The sequence below is a fragment of the Aulostomus chinensis genome, chromosome 13 (assembly GCF_037954235.1).
Source record: "Aulostomus chinensis isolate RoL2024-O1b breed Wild chromosome 13, RoL_Achi_v1.0, whole genome shotgun sequence".
NCBI lineage: Eukaryota > Metazoa > Chordata > Actinopteri > Syngnathiformes > Aulostomidae > Aulostomus > Aulostomus chinensis.
Window position 1 is genome coordinate 23,070,417 of NC_141332.1, and position 19,607 is coordinate 23,090,023.

Below are 19,607 nucleotides of genomic sequence, written 5' to 3' on the forward strand. Positions count from 1 at the left end.
AGCCCGCAACCTCATCACTGAGCTGTATTTGATATTTGGTTTGGAATCTTGAGATTACATTTCATTTCTGGAGCAGCACAGGAGCGAAAATCCACTTTCATAAAAGGCTCTGTAAGGCTGCACATTGTAGCGCACACACCTGCGGGACTAGTGTGTGTGTGTGTGTGTGTGTGTGTGTGTGTGTGTGTGTGTGTGTGTGTGTTTTGCAATATTTGTAGGCCATGCTTCAACCACCGATGGGGGGAACCTTTAAGCGAGATTCCGGTCTGTTTTATTCAGCGCTCTCCACCAACATCACCAAATCACCACAGGAGAGAATCTCTCTGTGAAGAATGGTGCGTTGCGCCTCCAGCAGAGTTCCACATTAGTGAATATGTCAGGTTGCATTGAAACTGTTCTGGCTGCTTGTGCTCACCCAACAACACATTGATTTAATTATGCCTACAATTTCTCTACTGCTGCAGGGGCACAACTAGAGAGTTTGAGCCCGTGAAAAACACTTCCCAGGGTCAGTGTGACCTCAGGCCCCAGGGCTGCATCCAACTTCTCCTACTATGTTTGACAAATGATTTTATAAATTGGCAGAAAGGCACGAGTGTATGAGGAGTTGGGTCAGGTTGTGGGTTGGGGATATGAGAGCCAGGGGTTGTCCAGGAGACAAATGGATAGTGCAGCATCTCCAGGAAACTGCCAGCTGAGAGGGTTGTCTTGAGGTGGAGAGCTTATCCCCTGCAGACACACCTGAAGCTGACAATAGTGTGGAGGAAGACCGCGGTGGACCCTGGCTCCAGCCGCGGTCCTGCGTAGCCTAATAGGTCTGTCTCTCCACCTCTGTGTCAAGGGCGCGACCCTACTTGTACCTGAAGCGACACCCCAATCACAGTCGGGTTTAAAATGACCCCAGCTTCAATAGTCTGGCTCTAGTTAAGCTTTGTGGGTCCCCACCAGGAATAAGTGCTCAGCATCTGTTCATCATTTACCTGCAGCACCTGCAGTTTTCCGGGTTTGAATGAGGTGACTGAGCTCACAGCGCGCTGAGAGTCCAACGGTGATGTCATCGGTCTAACTTTCTAAAGTGACTCTGTCAGAGGGCACCGTCTGCACATCAGTGTTTACTGATAAACAGACCATATCTGGAGAAAGCATCCCTGAGCAGTGCGCATGTACACATATGCATCCGTGTGTTTGGCTGTAGTTATCTAGGTGAAAGTTAAATCCATCATTATCAGAAGTATTTTGCTCCCTCCACCTATTTACCTTTTTGTCTGGTGAAGAAGTATAGTCCCCACCTGGAAGGTTTGATAAGCTAGTGATTACACCATCTGCGGAGACCTTGGGAAATAATTGTGCAACAAAGAAGTGGCACACTATGTTCTGTTTCAGTTCCAAAATACCAAGATCGGCTGATTGGATGTGGTCTCTCCTGGAAAACTGCATATTATGACTTTTATTTTGTCTGTGTACAGGTTACTAAAAGAAGAAATAGAGCAGTAGCAGGCCAGATCTTCATAATACTGGGTTTAACAACGTCTCATACCAGTCTTGTCTTGGGATCAAATAGAAATCCTGTCCAAACATTGAGGATGTTTAAATCAATCAATAATCTGATGGAATTAATCAGGTAAGTGGTGTTAATCTGATTTTATGTGTTTCCATACACTTCAGTAATGTAACAATCAGAAAAAAAAATTGATTTTTTTTTTTCATGCTGACAAAAAAGATCCCTTCCCCCAAAAAAGCTAACAAACACAATGGAGAAGCTCTGACGCAGGGCGTTCAGTGTTCAGTCGGCAGCAGTCACATACATGTGAAGCCTTGTAGAAGCCAGAGAAGAACATTCATAAAACTCAATTGAATCAAGATTCTTTACTGGATTGAGCCTAAGTGAATTTAACTGGGGATTAATGCAGAAAGCGTTAGCCAGTCATGATTACAGAGAGGAGGAAGGGTTTGTGTCTTCAAATGTAATGTTAACCGCTGCAGACTGGAAGCAGTCGTCAGTTTCTCCCACATATTCCTGATTCCTTCACCTCTGAACAGATTTGTCTTTGGACTGACCACAAAAGACAGTTTTCTTCCAGCTTTCCTTTTTGTCAGACGCTCTTTTTTTTTCCATGTCACTGTTTTGTAAAATGAAGATAAAATGCATATTTTCCTTGAATAGTTTTACTGTGTTAAAAGTGATGCGCTAATCTATTAAATGTAGTCCAATGCATGTTTTATGCTCAGCGTGTAAACTTAAAATATGTCGTGTACTTTGGATTTCATCACGTTTTCTGTGTAAACTCCTCAAAGGGACCAGAAACTGGTGGGTTCAGATGAATGTTGTGGGGTTAAAAGTACATTCATTGCTTTGAAAGGTTGTGAAGTGAAAGTACAAAGTGCCTTGAAATACAAATACTCAGTTGAAGTACAACACTGTTTTCTGACATGGTTACATCCTTTCAGGCTGGTTTGATCCGGCGTTAGGACCCGGGGTGCACCTCGCTGAGGAAGAGGGCGTAGGCTGGGCAGCCGGTAGAGGAGGAAGGTGCCGACTGTCAAAGTGCTCGCGCACACCCCGCGAGGTCCTGGCAACAGCGCGAGAGATGCGAGGCGAGGGCTCCGTGGAAACAACCGACTAAAACACAAACACCCAAACAACCCCCCGAGAACCGTCTTGTTTCAACGGCGAGTGAAGCTCAACGGGCACAGTCAGCGAGCATGTCGGTGCTGGCGCTGCAAGAGTACGAGTTCGAGAGACAGTTCAATGAGGATGAAGCCATCCGATGGATGCAGGAGAACTGGTAAGACCCAACTGGCGCGGAGCGTTAGCGTTTTTAATCCAGCACCCCCCCCCCCCTCCTTTTTTTCATCGCAAATCCAGCCGACGAGCTCATTCGGAGGCTGTAAAGGCGCACATGCAGCAGCCTCCGATCCTATTATGTCAGACTCCCTCTGTCGTCATCCGCAAATCGCTGGATGTGTCTCGCAAAAAATAGATAAATAAATAACAAATTGACGCAGGCCTTGAGCCGTCAAGAGCACAGCCACCGCGCGGCTCGAGGTATTCCTCATCTTTCACGGGCAGAACGTGTCCTTGATTTCATGTGATTTATTCCCCCACCGCCTCTCACCATCTCCGTACCATCGTAAAGGTCATCCACGGCCCCGGCGGACGGTCGTCTCGCGTTTTTACAGTCATACACTGTAAAAATAAGGCTCCTGCTCTCGTAGGGTGGGCTTCCTGAGGTTACTCCACTCGCTTGTCCTTTGTTTAAACTGAAAGTTGTTTTTTTTATGTTAGCTCAAACAAAAACAACAACAACAAAAAAATGCTGATTAACTGATTATTACTGAACAAGCTCCATCAATTCGCTTTTTAAGTCCCTCACGGGCTGCCAGACAAACATGATGTAGGAGCGTTGTTTACCCAGGGCAGTGTCTGCAAGGATCTGGACCAGTTGCAACCCAGACTGATTTCTCACTGTAGCTGCTGAGGTTAAGTAAATATTATTTTGAGGTTGTGTGCATCCAAGCATTCATTTCATCTGCAGGTCTGTCCAGCTATCTTTTGCATGAACTCGCTGAAGGGTCATCATTGTCCGGCGAGCTCCACGCCAGCAGGAAATGGCTCTAAGCTAAACAAAATGAGTCATGCAGAAAGGAAGCGTGGGCTTCATTTAGCATTCAGTGGTGCTGGGTTTGTAGGAAGATATTCGAACTGCACACACAGCCAGCAAAGGAGTTTTCTATCATCTGTTGGATGTATTTTGAGTATTGAGTCACAGTATTGATTTTAATACAATTTTTTTTATTGGAATTCTAGACTACTGTACATTCAGGCTCTTCTAAAACAAACGCAACACAATTTGATAGTTTTGTTCTTACTCATTGAAATGAAAAGTGTGTGTGTGTTAGAGAGAGACAGCATGGGAGCAATGTGTGGAGCTGTCCAGTCCCTGGCACTAACAACCGACCAATTACATGCATCTTCTGATGTCTGCTGACAGAATATTAGCCAATCACGTTCCAGCTAATCTGTGCTGACTTCTGTTCCCTGCTCCTGGAGTGGCACATTTCAGACTGGCCCAGTGCACATGCCTGTTAAAGGCTGCTGGGATGGGATGGTTGGAGCAAGGGACTAAGTTAGACACGTTGAATATTCGCATGGCAGCTTGTGTTGAACCAAGCGGAAATGAGCAGATCATGTCTTTAATGGTTATTTCGGTACGACGCTTGAAAATGATCTGCAATCATTTCTCCCCATGCACTGTTTCAGACCATTTAAATGGACTCCTGTAGTTGCCCCATACATGAACCGATGCACTATCATTTTATTGATGGGAATGTATCCGCCTCCAGGACAGTAGGTGGGGGTTATGCCCTCTTACTTTTGCCTTCCAGTTCAACTTTTCCACCACACACCAAAACAACAAAACCAGTGGCAATCAGTTTCCCTGTCTGGCAGCAGACTAACATTAAAAAAAGCTCAAAAAGCATGACGTGCATCTCCTCATATGTCCAGAAGTGTGTTGTTTTCACCGTAGTTTTGCCCGCCATGATGATGCCAGCCTCGACTGTTTGCTGTTGGACTTCCTGGTTAAACACTGCTGCGGAACACACGCAGACCACCAGAGCAGTTTGGAGCTGATTGAAGAGTTTGCATGTAGCAGTAATTAGATTCCCTACTAGTTATGTTGCAGGTCATTTTTCTAACATCACGTAAATGCACTGACTGTTAACCTGTTAACCTTCTGAGGCCAGAAATACACGCCGTAGAGTAGCGACGGCTGTCGTCAAAAATCAGCATCACCCATTGGAAGAGCTCACTGATCATGTCAGTGACAATTTTTCGTGGCTGTTCTATTTTTTTCCCTCCTAGTTCCGTGATGACACGATCCTCTAGACATTTATGATCCACAGAACCGTCTCTAGGGGCAACGTGGCTCAGAGGTAGAGTGGCCGTCTAGCAACCGAAGGGTCGCTGGTTCGATCCTCGCTTCCCCGGTGACCATGTTGAAGTATCGTTGAGCAAGACACTGAACCCCTAACTCCTCCTGATGGCTCTGTGACGGACTGGTGACCCGTCCAGGGTGAACCCTGGCTCTCACCCAATGTCAGCTGGAACATTCACCCTTAACGGATAAGTAGTATAGAAACTGGATGGAAGAACCGTCACTGTTTTTACTGATGTTGGGCATCGCGTAAGACCGTTTCGTATTTGTCCTTCAGCCCACATTTGAACTGCAGGCCTTGGGGAGGAGGGCATGGGTTTGCTGGGGAGAGAGCCCATCCGTCTGGTGACAGAAGGATGGTTGGTTTGATTAAAAGGCAACGTATTTTGTGTTGCAGGGAATGCTTTTCCAGCTCAAAGGGAAATGTTTTTTATGCAGTGATTCCATTTTACTAATAGTTAATATTCATATAGTAAACACTGTATAGATATGGTGATATAAACCGAAGCGCAGGCAGTCCAGTAAAACACTGCGAGTTTTTCACTCCAAACCGCTGATTGATAATGGAGGCACACCGATAGCTGACAGTTACGTTAGACACAGAATCAGTTGTATTATAATGAAACCATCATACGTAAGGATCCCAGTTTCACCTGTCAAAACGGCAAATCAAGCCCCAAAGGTAAGATGCATTTCTTGACATTATATTTTATTCCAACTCCAGCTCTAACTTCTCGCATCATATGGTCACGGGGATTGTTTTATGATTGATTAACAACCAGGGACATCGGTAAAAATCTGTCATTTTGAATCGATGACTTGATAGATATGAGCAGCAGTGATTATCGTGGGTGGGGCAATCAAGGGTAAGAATAATTTTTCCAGACTTGAGCCTTGTTTCAAAATGTACAGTGACACATGAATGGCCAGTGTACTGTGTGTACATGTCATTGTTTTGCAGGGATGAATGGAGACTAGTACACAGATTTGATCTTCCCTTGAAACTGGCAGCAGACAGATCAGCATTGTGAAGCCAGAACAATGGAGCAGCTAATTGCAAGAAGGCGAAGAAAAGGGAAGAGGAAGGACTGCTCATTTACCTAGATGCTGTTATTCAAGCTGGCCTGAAACCAGCTAACGCTCACTCACCTCTGCAAAAAGAACAAGTTCAAACAGCATTCACTTCACTCCTGTAGTAAACATGAGTGTTTGTAGGCTGCGATCGGCCGTGATGTGAAGATAAAAACTGGGTTAACGTGCTAGCTTGCTGCCCAAATTTAGTTCTTCCAAGCTCAGACCCACATATGCTATGCTGAGCATCTTTTCCGCGCTGAGCGCGTAGCATTCACTGGTCATCAAGAGATGGAAAATGTTCAGTTTTTGGTAAAAATGCAGCGTTTTTCCTGTGTCCTTTTCAATACATTTAATCACACGATCGTGCTAGTCAAGATGTTTTCTCACCCACGAAAAATCCCCAGCGCTCACAAACCAACAGATTTGATCGTCTCTGTGGCTCAGTCTTTATTTCACGTTCAGCAAGGAAAGCAAGTTTTTCGTGTGTCGAGCTCATCATTTGGTATTATAGCAACCGTGCGCCCCACTTCCAAACCGCTATCACGTCTGCTGTGGTGGACACTTGCCCCAAAACGTTCACTTCCAAACTGTATGAAATTCAGGACATCTGTGCTGTGAGTATTTTTCTAAATAAAATGTGTAAATTTAACCATGACTTTCACATGGAGTTTTAATCGAAACGGTTCAAAGATTAAAAAAACAAAAAACCAAAACACTAAACTAATGAATAAAACAGTAAATAACTCAGACGGATGGCTGATTCTGTATGACTTAGTGGGTGGTATCACTCAAAATAATTAAATAATCCAATACCAGGCAGGATTATGTGTGTCACTCAGAGCAAGCATTAACATGTATTTGATGTTTTGCTGCCGCTGGTTTTTAAGGTTGCTGTGTTTTACGATTCAGAATTTCCACCGAAAGTAGAGCCGTGACTCTCTGACACACACATATCTTCATCTTGCTGATTCACTCTGTTCACCAGTGTCGTTGTTCCTCATTACCAAGCAGGTTGCTTGAAATCTGTTTTTAAAAAGCCTCTGAGATAGATCATGTCCCTCCGGTTCTTTGTACTTCTGATGGATCTCTGGTGGTTTGGACCGGGACTCATTACAAGAGCTGCAGATCCACTGACCACTGCGGGGACTGAACAGTGGCATCTTTGTTGTGGTCTGTTTTCTCCGTGTTTGTTCCTGCCACATTGTGAACATCTATTTAGGGTAGAATATCATGCAGAATTGGTTGTCGTTGTCATTTTTATGACAGATTTTTGTTGCATTCACGACTTAAAAGCTCATCATTGGCTCATGTACTTGGCTTGACGCTTAGAACCCCATTAGATCTGATTAGTAGGGTAGAGAAGTGCCTTCCCTCTGTATCTCATGTTACTTACTCAGGCCTCAAGCAGTCCTACCTCTTGTTTTTGAGTTCTACAGCCCTTCTGTTGCATTGATGACACCAATAGATTTGCTCTTCTTTGTAACCCGGATGAATTCAGCAAGTCTTTTTTCTCCATAATTACTTGAAATAAAGAATAGTACATGTGGATGTGAGTGATGATTCAAACTGAGAATGCACAATCATTTTGGAAAGATAGTTTCAGGCAATGAAATTCATTTTTCATTTGTAAATCTGAGGTCAATAATGGCTGCCTCCCCCCCCCCCCCCTGCTATTTCATGTGCCTTACGTTTAAAATGTACACTACTTTTTGTTGTTGTTGTTGTTGTTTTTTGACTAAAGCGAATTTGACAAGAATGCCCCCTCAGATATTTCACATTCAGGCATTTAGTAGGAAATAAATTCTTTCTTAATGTAATTCTAAAAGTGCAAGCCACAAATGGGGTTTCTTCTTGATGGCCATACAGTTAAAAGTCTTGGTCATGAATGCGGCTGCCAGAAAATGATGCTGATCAGTCCTGACCGCATTAACCCAGAGTCCACCCCAGGCTTGAAGCTTGCGAGGCTGCTCTCCTTCTTGCAGCTGGTGAGGTCACTGGTGATGTGGGCTGGTTCTTGAGGAATAATGTCCGTCTGGAATGTCGCTGCGCTCTGGTTTCACTTTCAGATCTCATCAATCTGTTAGATGAGAACACCAGATGCAGGAAAAGGAAAGAACAGCTCATTATACGTTTAATTGAGCTGTATGCTCTCGAGTCACCGTGGATGTCAGAGAATTTTTTTTTTTTTTGTCCCTCTCAAGTAATTTGACATCATTCAGGAACATCCGCAGTAGTCCAGGTTATCCAGATTATATACATAAAACATTTCCTGAATCAGTTGGTGAAATATCAACTTTTGATGCCTCTCGCTAATAGAAAACACATGAACCCATTCGAGAGCAATGATTCGCTGGTTTGAGTCACGTCAATGTCAAGTAAAGCCAACCTGTTTTAGCGTTGGAGCAGCTTCTGATCATGCTGATCTGATCAGAGTTGTTTTGTGGAGAGACTTAATCAAGCATTGTAATTCAAACGCTAACTTAATCTGCTTGTTGCTGGTGGCAGAACAGTCGGAAAGAAATATCAGTGTCGTGTTTGCGTCAGTGCAACACCAGGATGAGCGAGGATATCTTTCATGGTTCCGCAGATTGCAATTTTTTTGCGGTTAACCATCCAAGATTCTGTACATAGTTTGTAGTATGTAGAGGGACGTCTGACTAGCTGTGTCTTGTTGAGTAAAATTCTGACGCAAGTGTCAACTTGATGTCAGAAAATGCATTGGAAACGAGCCGCTCCCTGACTGAAATTGTTCGGAACTTCAAAGATGGCGGCTGTATCTCACACCACCCTGAACAGTACAGTTTGAACTGGAGCAGGTGGAGATATTATGCCTCTCTCCTCATTTATCTCGAGAGGAGCCTGAACTTCTTAGACTGGATTAACTGCCTGGGGGCATTTCTAAGATTGCTGCCAAGTGGTGAGGCTTGCCGAAAAGAACTTCTGAATAAAATTGTCATACCGGATTTTGTGGCTTCTAACACAGAACATTATGAAAAGAAAATGTAAGTCTGAAATGCACCAGGCACATAGACGGGGTGGCATGGCTGCTGTTGCAGAGCTTTTCCTTCATAATCAAATGAAGCATCTCGACTGACCACGGGAGACCAGATTTCTATTTTTGTACAGCTGGTCTACAACTACATAGAACTCTAAAAATGTGTGAAAAAGGGTTACCATAGTGCAAGACAGCAGTGCAGTATTGTGAGTTCTTTTCTTAGCAGGACACATTGAAATAAATAAATCAAAGTGTATCCAGCCTGAGGATAGATGCTGACAAAGTAAACGTCAGAATTAGACTGACTATTCTGCTTAAAAATTCAAATCTCATTGGAAAACTCCTCCAACCCACGCTGCTGTCACACAGCTGGAGGCAACACAGATGGAGATGCTGCTGCGAGTAATTAGAACTACTACGATGCGATGGCCACATACGTGCCTGGTGTATTAATACATGTGATGTCTGCCTCTGTGAGTAAATGAAGTACAATAATAACAGCATTGGAACTGTTAAAATGCTCAAGTGTACATTTACTCTTGAGTGGTGTGCAGCTGCAGTACAAGCTTCCTTCAAGCTTCTGGTCTTACTGCTTAAAATAAGCATGACTTCATATGTTCTTAAGTACTTAATAGGCTGAAATGATTACCAGTTTACAAAAGTACATTTCTGTTAAATGAACTGATTGAAATTGTCCTTCTATGTGCCCGTTGATGGAGAAGAACATTAACCAGTGAATTATTGTATCTTACCGGCCTGGAAATTCATCAGTAAATTACATGGTGTTACCAGGATTGGAGTGTGTGTGTGTGTGTGTGTGTGTGTGTGTGTGTGTGTGTGTGTGTGTGTGATTATCTGGATTATATCTATGTGCTTCATGGATGACTGGTTATTCTGTAATAGCCAGGTTTTATTTACAGTACCTCTTGGTCTTATTTATTGGCTCATCCTACATGTTGGCACAGTATTGCCTCTCTGCTGGTACGGATACAGACAGCATTGCTGAAGAGTAGAGTTACACACCAAGTTCGCACACTTGCATACATTACACATATTTATTGTGCGTGCTGTCGTATATACAAATGTGACAGTGCAAACACACACGTTAGTGAGACAGTAAGACACCAGCTCACTTGCATAAGTGTGCAGACTCATCCTCAGTCTGCAAACTCAGGATTACGTAACGGTTGAAATCTCCTGGACCAGCTAATACAGATCCAAGTGCCACAGCAGGTTATCCTGCAGCTTTATCCAGCACTCCCAGTGGGGGATGGGAGTAGCTACAGAATCATTGTATTAGCCTCTGCATTGTGTATCTAAGCTATGCTGGTAAGTGGACCTCAATCATACGGTGAACACGTGTGCTGTGATTTACCCTGTCAGTGCTTAGAATTCACATCTGACCCGGCAGGTAACTGAATAATCCTGTTTATGCCTTTTCTCTGTGGCACATTTGCAGCTAGAAGTGTGCGTGGTGGAAGCCTCACAGTGATTGGTGTGGACCGCTTTGACAGCTCTCTGTCTGATATGAAGACCTTTTTGGGATATCTCAGATATCCTGCATGATCTGGGAGTGGTTAAACTGGGCCACCCCCCAGCATGTGTCACTCAGCGTCTGAGCCAGTGTTAACAATCACGCACGGGAGGAGGAGATGCCACACCTGCTGAGAGCTCCTCGCTAATACAAGAGCTGCTCCTACGATACAGTGATTTTATTGTAAATTGTCTCATTGTTTGTTTCTTTTAAGTCATTGTAGATTACATAGCTTTTTATAAAGTGGTTGTTAGTTCGATATCAAACCACCTGAGAGGCCGATGTTCAAAGAACTTGGAGGGCTGAAGCATGGGCTAAGAAAGACACCCACCCATTAAATTGGGGGTCACATCCACTTCCACATTGGGTTTGGCTGAGGTTGCCTTGCCTGGGATATTTACTTCGCTGGTGTCCTCAAGTTTCATTTGGAGCCTATATTTTACTCATAATATTTTGAACAGTAAGAATCATGTATGTCTGTAATGACTTCATGTTGATAACAGAAACATACATTTGTGTGGATAAGGCTGAAACAAATTCAGCTCATGTAGTTAAACTTGTGTGACAGAGTGGATCTAGGACATCTGTAATTTTTCTCGGATGTCAGCCATTTCTGCATACCGGTATTGGGAGGAAATCTCAGCTGAGGTAAAGCAGCTAAACACAACAGCAAGCAAGAAAAACCTGCTGATTCTGTCAGGACTCCATGCTGATCCTCCCCCAAAGAGCTCTGACGTTGTGTTTTATTTGTGCCACCTTGGCTCGTTCTGACAAACAGCAGATGAGAGTAAAGCCTCTTGCCAAACCTCTCTAATATCTTCCTCTGTCCAGAAGTGCTAGTCAGTGCAACGTCTTTGTATTGGAGGATTTTGGAAGACAGAGATTTCATTGGTGTCCTCTGTCTACGGTTTCTTCGGTCTACAGTTAGTCCTTCCCAGAAACTTTTTTTAATTTGGTAATTTGGGAGGTTGGTAGTGTCGTGTAACTCCAGTAGGAGAGTTAGTGTCAAAACACAGATATAAAAACTGATCTTTAAAAGGCAGCGAATGAAACAAATTGCAGAATCTTTTTTTTTAACGTTTCTTTTACCTATTTTGTCAGATGTGCACCCTGTTAGTGAGCTACATAACTAACATACGTATAGTCTCTTAGGTGAAGTGGAGTTGTCAGCTCAGTAGCAGAGCCGCGGAGGCACGAGAGTGTGGAGGAATGATGTGAAGTCACACTGATGTCTCAGCCAGTTTCTTGTAGCTGCAGACGTAGCTCGGCTGCTCCCAACACGGCATAATCTGAAGTTCCACCTTAAAGTGACCCCGTGGTCACACTGAACTGAGCGAAAGGCAGCGTATTACCACCCCGGAGTGTGATTTTAGCCAGCATGCTAGAATTCTGTAATCAGAGGCATGACATTTAACACAACAGAGTCAGTGTCTCGAGTGTGAGGCAGAAACACAAACTCCTCTCTGTGACTGCCTTGGCTGCTGGCACATTGGCTAAATATGATTTTTTTCCATTTTTAAATTCTGTGTATTTTCCAGTGAGATGTAACACCGGAGGACAATTGATGCCTTGAACTGGCTGCGTAGAGGAGGCCAAGGATAGCAACACGTCCTCACAGCCAATAAACTGACTATGAGCATGCCAAACATATGGTGCCAGTCCCCATGCACCCGAACCTTTGTTTGCTCACAATGCCAGTGTACAGGGTAACCTGTTCTTTTATTCTTGATCTGATACGTCTAAAAACAGCCGCACAGGCCAAAAATAATCAGGAAATAAACAATGGTTTCTGTTTCGAATTTCAGGAATCTGTGTCCAGATATTTGCATGAATGCGAAATCCGTATAATGCATGGCCAAATTTGGGACTTGTCTTAGCGATGAGGTTCATCAGTTCTACATGCGGGTGTTGTCAGAGCTCATTTGGAACACGTCTGGACACCTCTGACACTGCAGATTCATCATCTATTGTCCATTTTGAGAAAGATGGTGGGATAATTGAACTTGGTGGAAGGAGCAAGTAAATTAACCTTGTGCCCTGCTTTCAGTGGAGAATAACAGTGGCCTGGATGCCTTCCCTCTGTTGGGAGTTGGGACACATCTTGTCAGGGCGCTTTTATTTATATGGCACCAAATCACAGCACAAGTTATTGCTTGACACATTCCAAAAAGCAGCTCCAATATCATACTTTTTAAGTGAATTAATTGTGATAACAGAAGTTCTGCAGAATGTTTATAGCGTGTCCTAGCCAAATCTTGAGGCTGTGAACATCCTGCAGCAATAATTATATAATAACAATTCAGTGGGATTTTTGGATGTGTAAAGTTAGACGAGCAGGATGATTAGCGGGTGTTGAGGGCTGATCTGATACAAGTTGTTGATAGATATCACGCATGATGGGTGACCTTTCATGGAGGAGGAGTGCTTGACGTTCCTCCTCCCCGATCTTTTTCTCTTTGCCATGTAGGCCGCTGTATTTCGTGTCTGTTCTCGCCTCCTCTGTGTGGTGTTGGTGAACAGTGATGTCATTCTGCAGGCTGACCCTGCTGCCATTCTATGAAAACACCTTCTTTTGACTTTGACTGGACTGCTTTGTCCTTGGTTTCGTGGAGGTGGCCTAGATGAGTTTGTGGGCCTCCTGCAAGAACAGAGCTGCCATCCGTCATCCTTGTAATTGTGACACACAATGAAGTCTGTTATATAGAGCGGAAGAAGCAGTTTGCTGTTGGACGGCAGTGGTTTCCCTCTGACAAGAAAATGTGGAGAAGAATGTCATGTTGATATTTCTTTGAATATAGAGTTGGAAAAATATTGGTATCTTATAAATGTGTATATATATATCTGCTGGCGTGCTATCAGGCATTAGTAACTAGGCATCGGCCAGTATTGGCCTGTAAGCCGGCATCTTGATACCTCGATGTATTTTTCTCAACATCAAATCAACATCAGCTGCGGTATCAGACTCAACTACCATCATGAAAAGTTAATTGCTTCCCGAGAAGCTGTCATTCACATTACTTCAATCCTGACAAGGAATTGGCTGGTTTCTGGTGTCAAGGTATACTGCGGTTTGTCAAGGTCCCGAAACCACCGACATTGCCCTGCCAAACCATCCCAGTATGAAGGTTTTTTTTTTTCTTTTTTATGAGACAGAGGAAATGCAGAGGAACTCACACCTCCGCAGGAGCATAACATCCTATTACATTAAATGAATTTGATGACAAAATTATCAAAATCTATGTTGAATCCAACAGAAATAGCTCATATCTTACTGTGAAACTGGGGGGATTTTTACCTCAAGTTATCAAGTTGTTAAAATCTCCCTCCCATGATTAATCCCAACACTGCAGGCAAGCCGCTCGGATAAATGCATACATATTTAATACAGATATTTTCTCATTGCTTCCTTCATTAGCTGTGTCATACACAGTTACATTTCTCAGCAGTGGGTTGGAATTGCGTGGACTTTCCACACACCTGATCAGCCAAGGTAGAAGTGCAGTTGTTGTGCTGAGACAGCAAAATGGAACAGGATGGATTTCCGTACACTGGTAGCATATGTGACAGTTCTGTGAGAAATGTTTGTGTTTCTATTGCGAGGCGTTCTCACAGTGTTTGACCAGCACAGCAAGTTTCTTCTCTGTATATTATGTGACAGTTGACATTGTGAATGTGATTGTTTCCTTCTTGGTTTTGGGAATGAACGAGACAAAAGGTTTGAATGTTGCATGAGGACAGTTTGACGAGACATCGTACCAGGTAAGGGTAGCCGTATAAGACAACAGAACACATAGAAAAAAGTTAATGACTTCTTTGCTTGGGTTTCGGCAGCCCAGCAGCCCCAGGGCTATGAGTCCCAGAGGTCCCAGATTGCCATGCTCTTGGTGCCTCTACCAGGAAGCACAAACCTGATTTATTTATCTCTTCCACCCTGAGGATGGTACTGAATATAAAATGTTTTAGCACCACTGTGCAGTTGCGTGCTGTTTCTCCAGCTCTGCATACTGAGCAGACCTACTTTTGGATGTAGTGTTTTGCTTACTGACATCTGCAACTTCACATTTTCCCTAACTTTTCTTTTTTGTGTGTGTGTGTGTGTGTGTGTGGGGGGGGGGGGGGGGGCTTGTGGCACGCTAAAAAAAATGCCTCTGCACTCTGTCCAATAAATAAAAGAGTGTTTTGCACAAAGCAGATTTAGCTTCAGGCTCCAGTCTTCTGTTGGTCCTGTGCAGCATCCAGTCTGTCAAGTCAGACCACCTGCATCCTATATTTGTGCTGAGCACTGAGAAATGCTGCTCTTCAGATCCAGGCTGGCCTGGTGGTGCTGCAGCACCTGTCCCCCGCTCCATGTGGAGGATGGGGGACACAGAACGGTGGGAGTTTGGACTGAGTAGAAACAAAGTTAAGTATTTAGTGGAGCTGGACTCTGATCACTGAATCATAACCTGGGGTACCGATGGAGGCTAAAAAATAAGCAGGTTTTGTTTTTGAGACGAATTTTTCGAAGGAGCTTCACCACTTTCTTATTGCCAACAGTTTAACAGGGAAGTACTTGCAGGAAAAGTCTAAGCAGCATTTTTCTAACCCCTAAGCCTTGTATTTTACTGCAGAAAATCAGAACATTTAACAGAAGCAGAGCAGCCAATTCAGTCAAAAGAAGGTTAATGTGAATCTTTGTCCCCTTTTTTGGTAAACAGGAAGAAGTCCTTTCTCTTCTCTGCACTCTACGCTGCCTTCATCCTCGGGGGCCGCCATGTCATGAAACAGAGGGAGAAGTTTGAACTGAGGAAACCGCTCGTGCTTTGGTCCCTCACGCTTGCTGTTTTCAGGTGAAAGAACAAGACAAATATACATCCATTTTAAAAGTTCAGAGAGCAAGTGATTATTCTTACTTTTGTCGCAGGTTGTCGTGCTGTGCGTACTCGCTGTGCGAACTCGCTGTGCAACGGAACGCTTGTCTGTTACCCAAAACAGTGCTTATTTTTCCCATGAGAGACACAGGAGTGAAAAGCTCTGACGGCTGCAGGATCTGCTTCTGCCTTTCATGTGAAAAAGAAGCAGACCATCAACGTGATTGCTTCATAACAAGTGCCTGACAAGCTTGGGAGCAGTCTATGTGTTGTTGCCAAGCCCAAGTTCAAAGCTAGCAAACAAAATGGCGCTAACACCTGTGAATGATGTGTCACATACCTCCACCAAGGTGATATGACATCACCAGATTGGGATCTTGCTCAGTTCCAAACTCGAGTCACATGTTCCTCAACTTCAGTTTTAGGGTTCCAACCAGCAGAGGGCAGGTGCCTCAAAAATATGAATATCTGAACCTGAATCAGTAAATAACACTGAACACACCTGTACATTAGTTTTCAAATGATTGAACTGGTCGAGGGGTATTCATGATCGTTTTACCAATCCTCCCTTAGAATCACACAACTGACCTATGCATGGAAACAAACAACTGTGTTTCTGCCCTTCACATTTGCATACTTAGCTACTTTGCTAGCCCAACATGGCATTTTACCAGCTCTGTAATGGGGCACGGTTTGTTTTTGAGCTCTGCGGTGTCCATCATAATTGCATGAAGTAGCTTTCCATACATATGGGTGTCTAATGGACTTCTGTACAGATTTATTGTTTGTATCCTCAGTACATGCTCATATTTGTTACATATTGTCTCTTGTCCATGTAGTATATTTGGTGCCATCCGTACTGGGAGTTACATGACGTACATCCTGATGACAAAAGGGCTTAAACAGTCGGTTTGTGACCAGAGCTTTTACAACGGGCCTGTCAGCAAGTTCTGGGCGTATGCGTTTGTACTTAGTAAAGCACCAGAACTGGGTAAGTCAAGACTTCTTCATCGTCTACATTCTGGGTGTTCCCAGAAAGAAGCCTCTAATTTGATGTATAGACTTCAGGGTTGGTGATACAGGCTGGTGATCAACACTTGTCAAACCTGATTGTGTTACAGTTGCAGTGATAACAAAGAACAGTGCCTGGAAATATTTTGCTAAGTACTTTAATGGCATAAATCATGAAATATTTGTACTTTTTTTTTTAGGGCAGCTTGAAATACAGCCAATCAGTTTTACTTTCAGACACATTTCGATAACATATATATATATATGTATATTTCTTTAGAATTGATCGATATGTTTTTATGGGTGTCAAGGGACACCAAATGTATACCAGTTACTATTAATGGATTGGAGAGATGAGAACCAACTCTTTTTTTTTAATTGCACTTTACTTTCTCTGTATTTAATATGAATATTTTCATGCAGTTCCTCAATTTTTTTCCCAGTAGCTTCCTGGTCATGTGACATAGGGACCTCAGATCAAAACCAGACTTGGCACTGTGCTACTTTTTTTCCCCACTAGTTAGCAGGTCATGTAACCTTGAAACTCCCAATCATAATTTGCTATGACTACTAGACTGGAGAAATAGGACACACCTCTTTGTATGCATGATTCTCTCTATCTCAATATAAATATTTTCCTGCAAAATGTCCTCAGTTTCACTTCCCTCTGTCATGGCTGCAGGTGACACTCTCTTCATTGTCCTGAGGAAACAGAAGCTCATCTTCCTCCACTGGTACCACCACATCACCGTGCTGCTCTACTCTTGGTATTCCTACAAAGACATGGTGGCCGGCGGCGGATGGTTCATGACCATGAACTACTTGGTCCACGCCGTCATGTACTCTTACTACGCCTTGCGGGCGGCTGGCTTCAAGCTGTCGCGCTATTTCGCCATGTTCATCACACTGACCCAGATCACCCAGATGCTAATGGGCTGTGTGGTCAACTACCTGGTGTACTCCTGGATGCAGCAGGGCCAGGAGTGTCCATCCCACATGCAGAACATTGTGTGGTCCTCCCTCATGTACCTCAGCTACTTTGTGCTCTTTGTCCAGTTCTTCTTCGAGGCCTACATTGGCAAGTCCAAATCATCGGCTACAGCTCTCACCAAGAAGGGCGATTAAAAAAAAATGCCATATGGGAGGAGGGTAGATGATGAATAAAAGGGAGCTGGGAATGGAGAGCAGGGACCAGTGGCTTGAGGGAATCTGTTTGAGCTGGGTGAGGGATGCTAGAATGAAAGATGGATGATGAAAAGGTGACATGAAGGTAGGGAGAATGGGGGTTGGGTGGGAGAACATGGCTGGTGTTTGTGCTTGAGAATTACTACTAATGTGCAGATCTAAAACGCCCCAGTGGAGATGAAGTCTCCATTGAGGGAAACAGCGCCGCCATGATCAGAACATGAGTTATTCACCTGAAGTTTAAATGGCCCTTTCTGAATTCACCTGGAATCGTTTTTAAAAGATAACAAAAAGGGCAGATTCACCAAAAAACAAACAAACGAAAAAAACCCATCTGCCATGAGCATAGGTTTACTTGATTTTTAAAATAATCAGTACATATGACGATGGATAGAGTCAGCTGGATTCATCTGAGTATGTTTTTGTGTGTCTTTCCTCTCTGTTGTTTAATTTCGATCTGTCGAAGAACAGGTTTCTGAAGACACTGGTGAGTGTGTGAAGCTGTTGGTGGTTGACGTGAACTGATGGGGTGAACAGCACTGTATCTTCTGTGTCTTACATTGCAAAAATGTGATATTTTCTCAGGTCTTAGGTTATTTTTTTCTGAATATAATATGCATATCAAGACAAAGTAGACATGTTCAACATCAGCGCTGGTTTACAGTTTGTCTGAAATTCATCCACAATGACCACACCGTTCGGAAAAGTATGAAAGATTAGAGGAACATGAACGCAGATGATCACACTTCTTTTGGGCATGACGGAAAACAGATGTTGACAGTGCTCTGCTTCACCACTTGTCATGACCTCGCAGAAATCGCCGACCACAGTTGGAAAATGACTCGCCATTGATTTCCAAATGCTTCTCTGTGCTAAATGGTCCCCACCAGTGAGGAAAACCAGTCTGTCGGACACTGAGAGATGAAATGAAACATATTTATGTTTAGCAAAAGAAAAAAAAAAAAATCAAACATGCAAATTGTTAAAATCTGCTGTATTGACTTTAAAAAAAATAGTATGTATCCTTAATGGTGTCTGTTGTGCTATTGTGCATTTGCACTGTATTGATGTTAAAAAAAAAGAGAAAAAAAAGCTGATAACATATGAACAAAGAGTGCAAAAAAATGTGACATTCTGCCTGTGGTGGTGTTTATTTTTTTGTTTCAGGTGCAACACATTCCTTTTTTGGTGCTTAACCTGAGAAGCCATTTTAGCGGCTACTTGTTAACAACACAAGCAGCGATTCTGTTCAACTCTTTGAAGTAGTGCTTTCATGGATTTCAAACATGATTCAATGGATCTCATACTGCAGCAATTCCAAAAAGATTAAGTTGTACATTCGTCATCAGCTCTACACTTGCTCATTTGTGTAACGGCTGGATGACATTGGCTGGTTGTCAGTATAAACGGCATGTATTTTCATTTTCAAATTGAACAATTTGGCTTTGTCAAGTAGCCATTCCACAATTGCAGCTAGACATGCATTCAAATATGTGTTCACATATTCTGTATCTGGCCTCCCTCTAGAGGTGCAATTGTGCAATAAAGCTTAATTGTTGAGACTAATTACATCTGTGCAAATTGATGAATAGGTCTGTCAGTATCAGTCACGACATTATTTTTTTTCAAAACCATGTTCTTTTCAATGTTCTTTTTTTTTTTTTTTTTTGTTCTGTGCTTTGCCACATAATATATTAAAATCATAAATTATCTTCATGGAACATCATGCATTGTGTAAGTGTGAAACCAGACCTGGTTTATCAGTAAAAGACTTAGTGCAGAATTCAAAAATTAGGCAAATGAGGACGAAAGGTAAGTAAAGAGTCCAATTTTTGATTAGCAACGCGAGGCTGAAAGGAGTATCAATTTATTAGCTACACCGAATGTTTTGAAAAACTTTATGGAATTAATTCAGTAAAATATCCAGCCCTGCAATAAATTATTAAATCCTTTTTGAAAGAGGCGATTTTGACCCTGTAACCTGAGAGGATTTCTTCTTTTTTTTTGGCCACTTTTTTAAG

General features: G+C 43.1%; 1 protein-coding gene across 1 annotated transcript; it reads left to right on the forward strand.

Annotated features, from left to right (window-relative positions):
• Nucleotides 1-1,503: 1,503 nt before the first annotated feature.
• On the forward strand, nt 1,504-19,298 carry elovl6 (ELOVL fatty acid elongase 6). Its single transcript, XM_086222144.1, has 5 exons — nt 1,504-1,621; nt 2,449-2,786; nt 15,238-15,369; nt 16,230-16,381; nt 17,084-19,298. The coding sequence occupies exons 2-5, from the start codon at nt 2,704-2,706 to the stop codon at nt 17,524-17,526; spliced, it is 810 nt and encodes a 269-aa protein (XP_086078270.1). The 5' UTR covers nt 1,504-1,621; nt 2,449-2,703; the 3' UTR covers nt 17,527-19,298.
• The last annotated feature ends 309 nt before the right edge of the window (nt 19,299-19,607 follow it).

Excerpts from the sequence above, each read along its gene's own strand:
- elovl6 (XM_086222144.1), top strand. The coding sequence starts at position 2,704 with ATGTCGGTGCTGGCGCTGCAAGAGTACGAGTTCGAGAGACAGTTCAAT. Across the intron at positions 15,370-16,229 it reads CTCACGCTTGCTGTTTTCAG|TATATTTGGTGCCATCCGTA; the intron begins GTGAAAGAACAA and ends TTGTCCATGTAG. Across the intron at positions 16,382-17,083 it reads TAGTAAAGCACCAGAACTGG|GTGACACTCTCTTCATTGTC; the intron begins GTAAGTCAAGAC and ends TCATGGCTGCAG.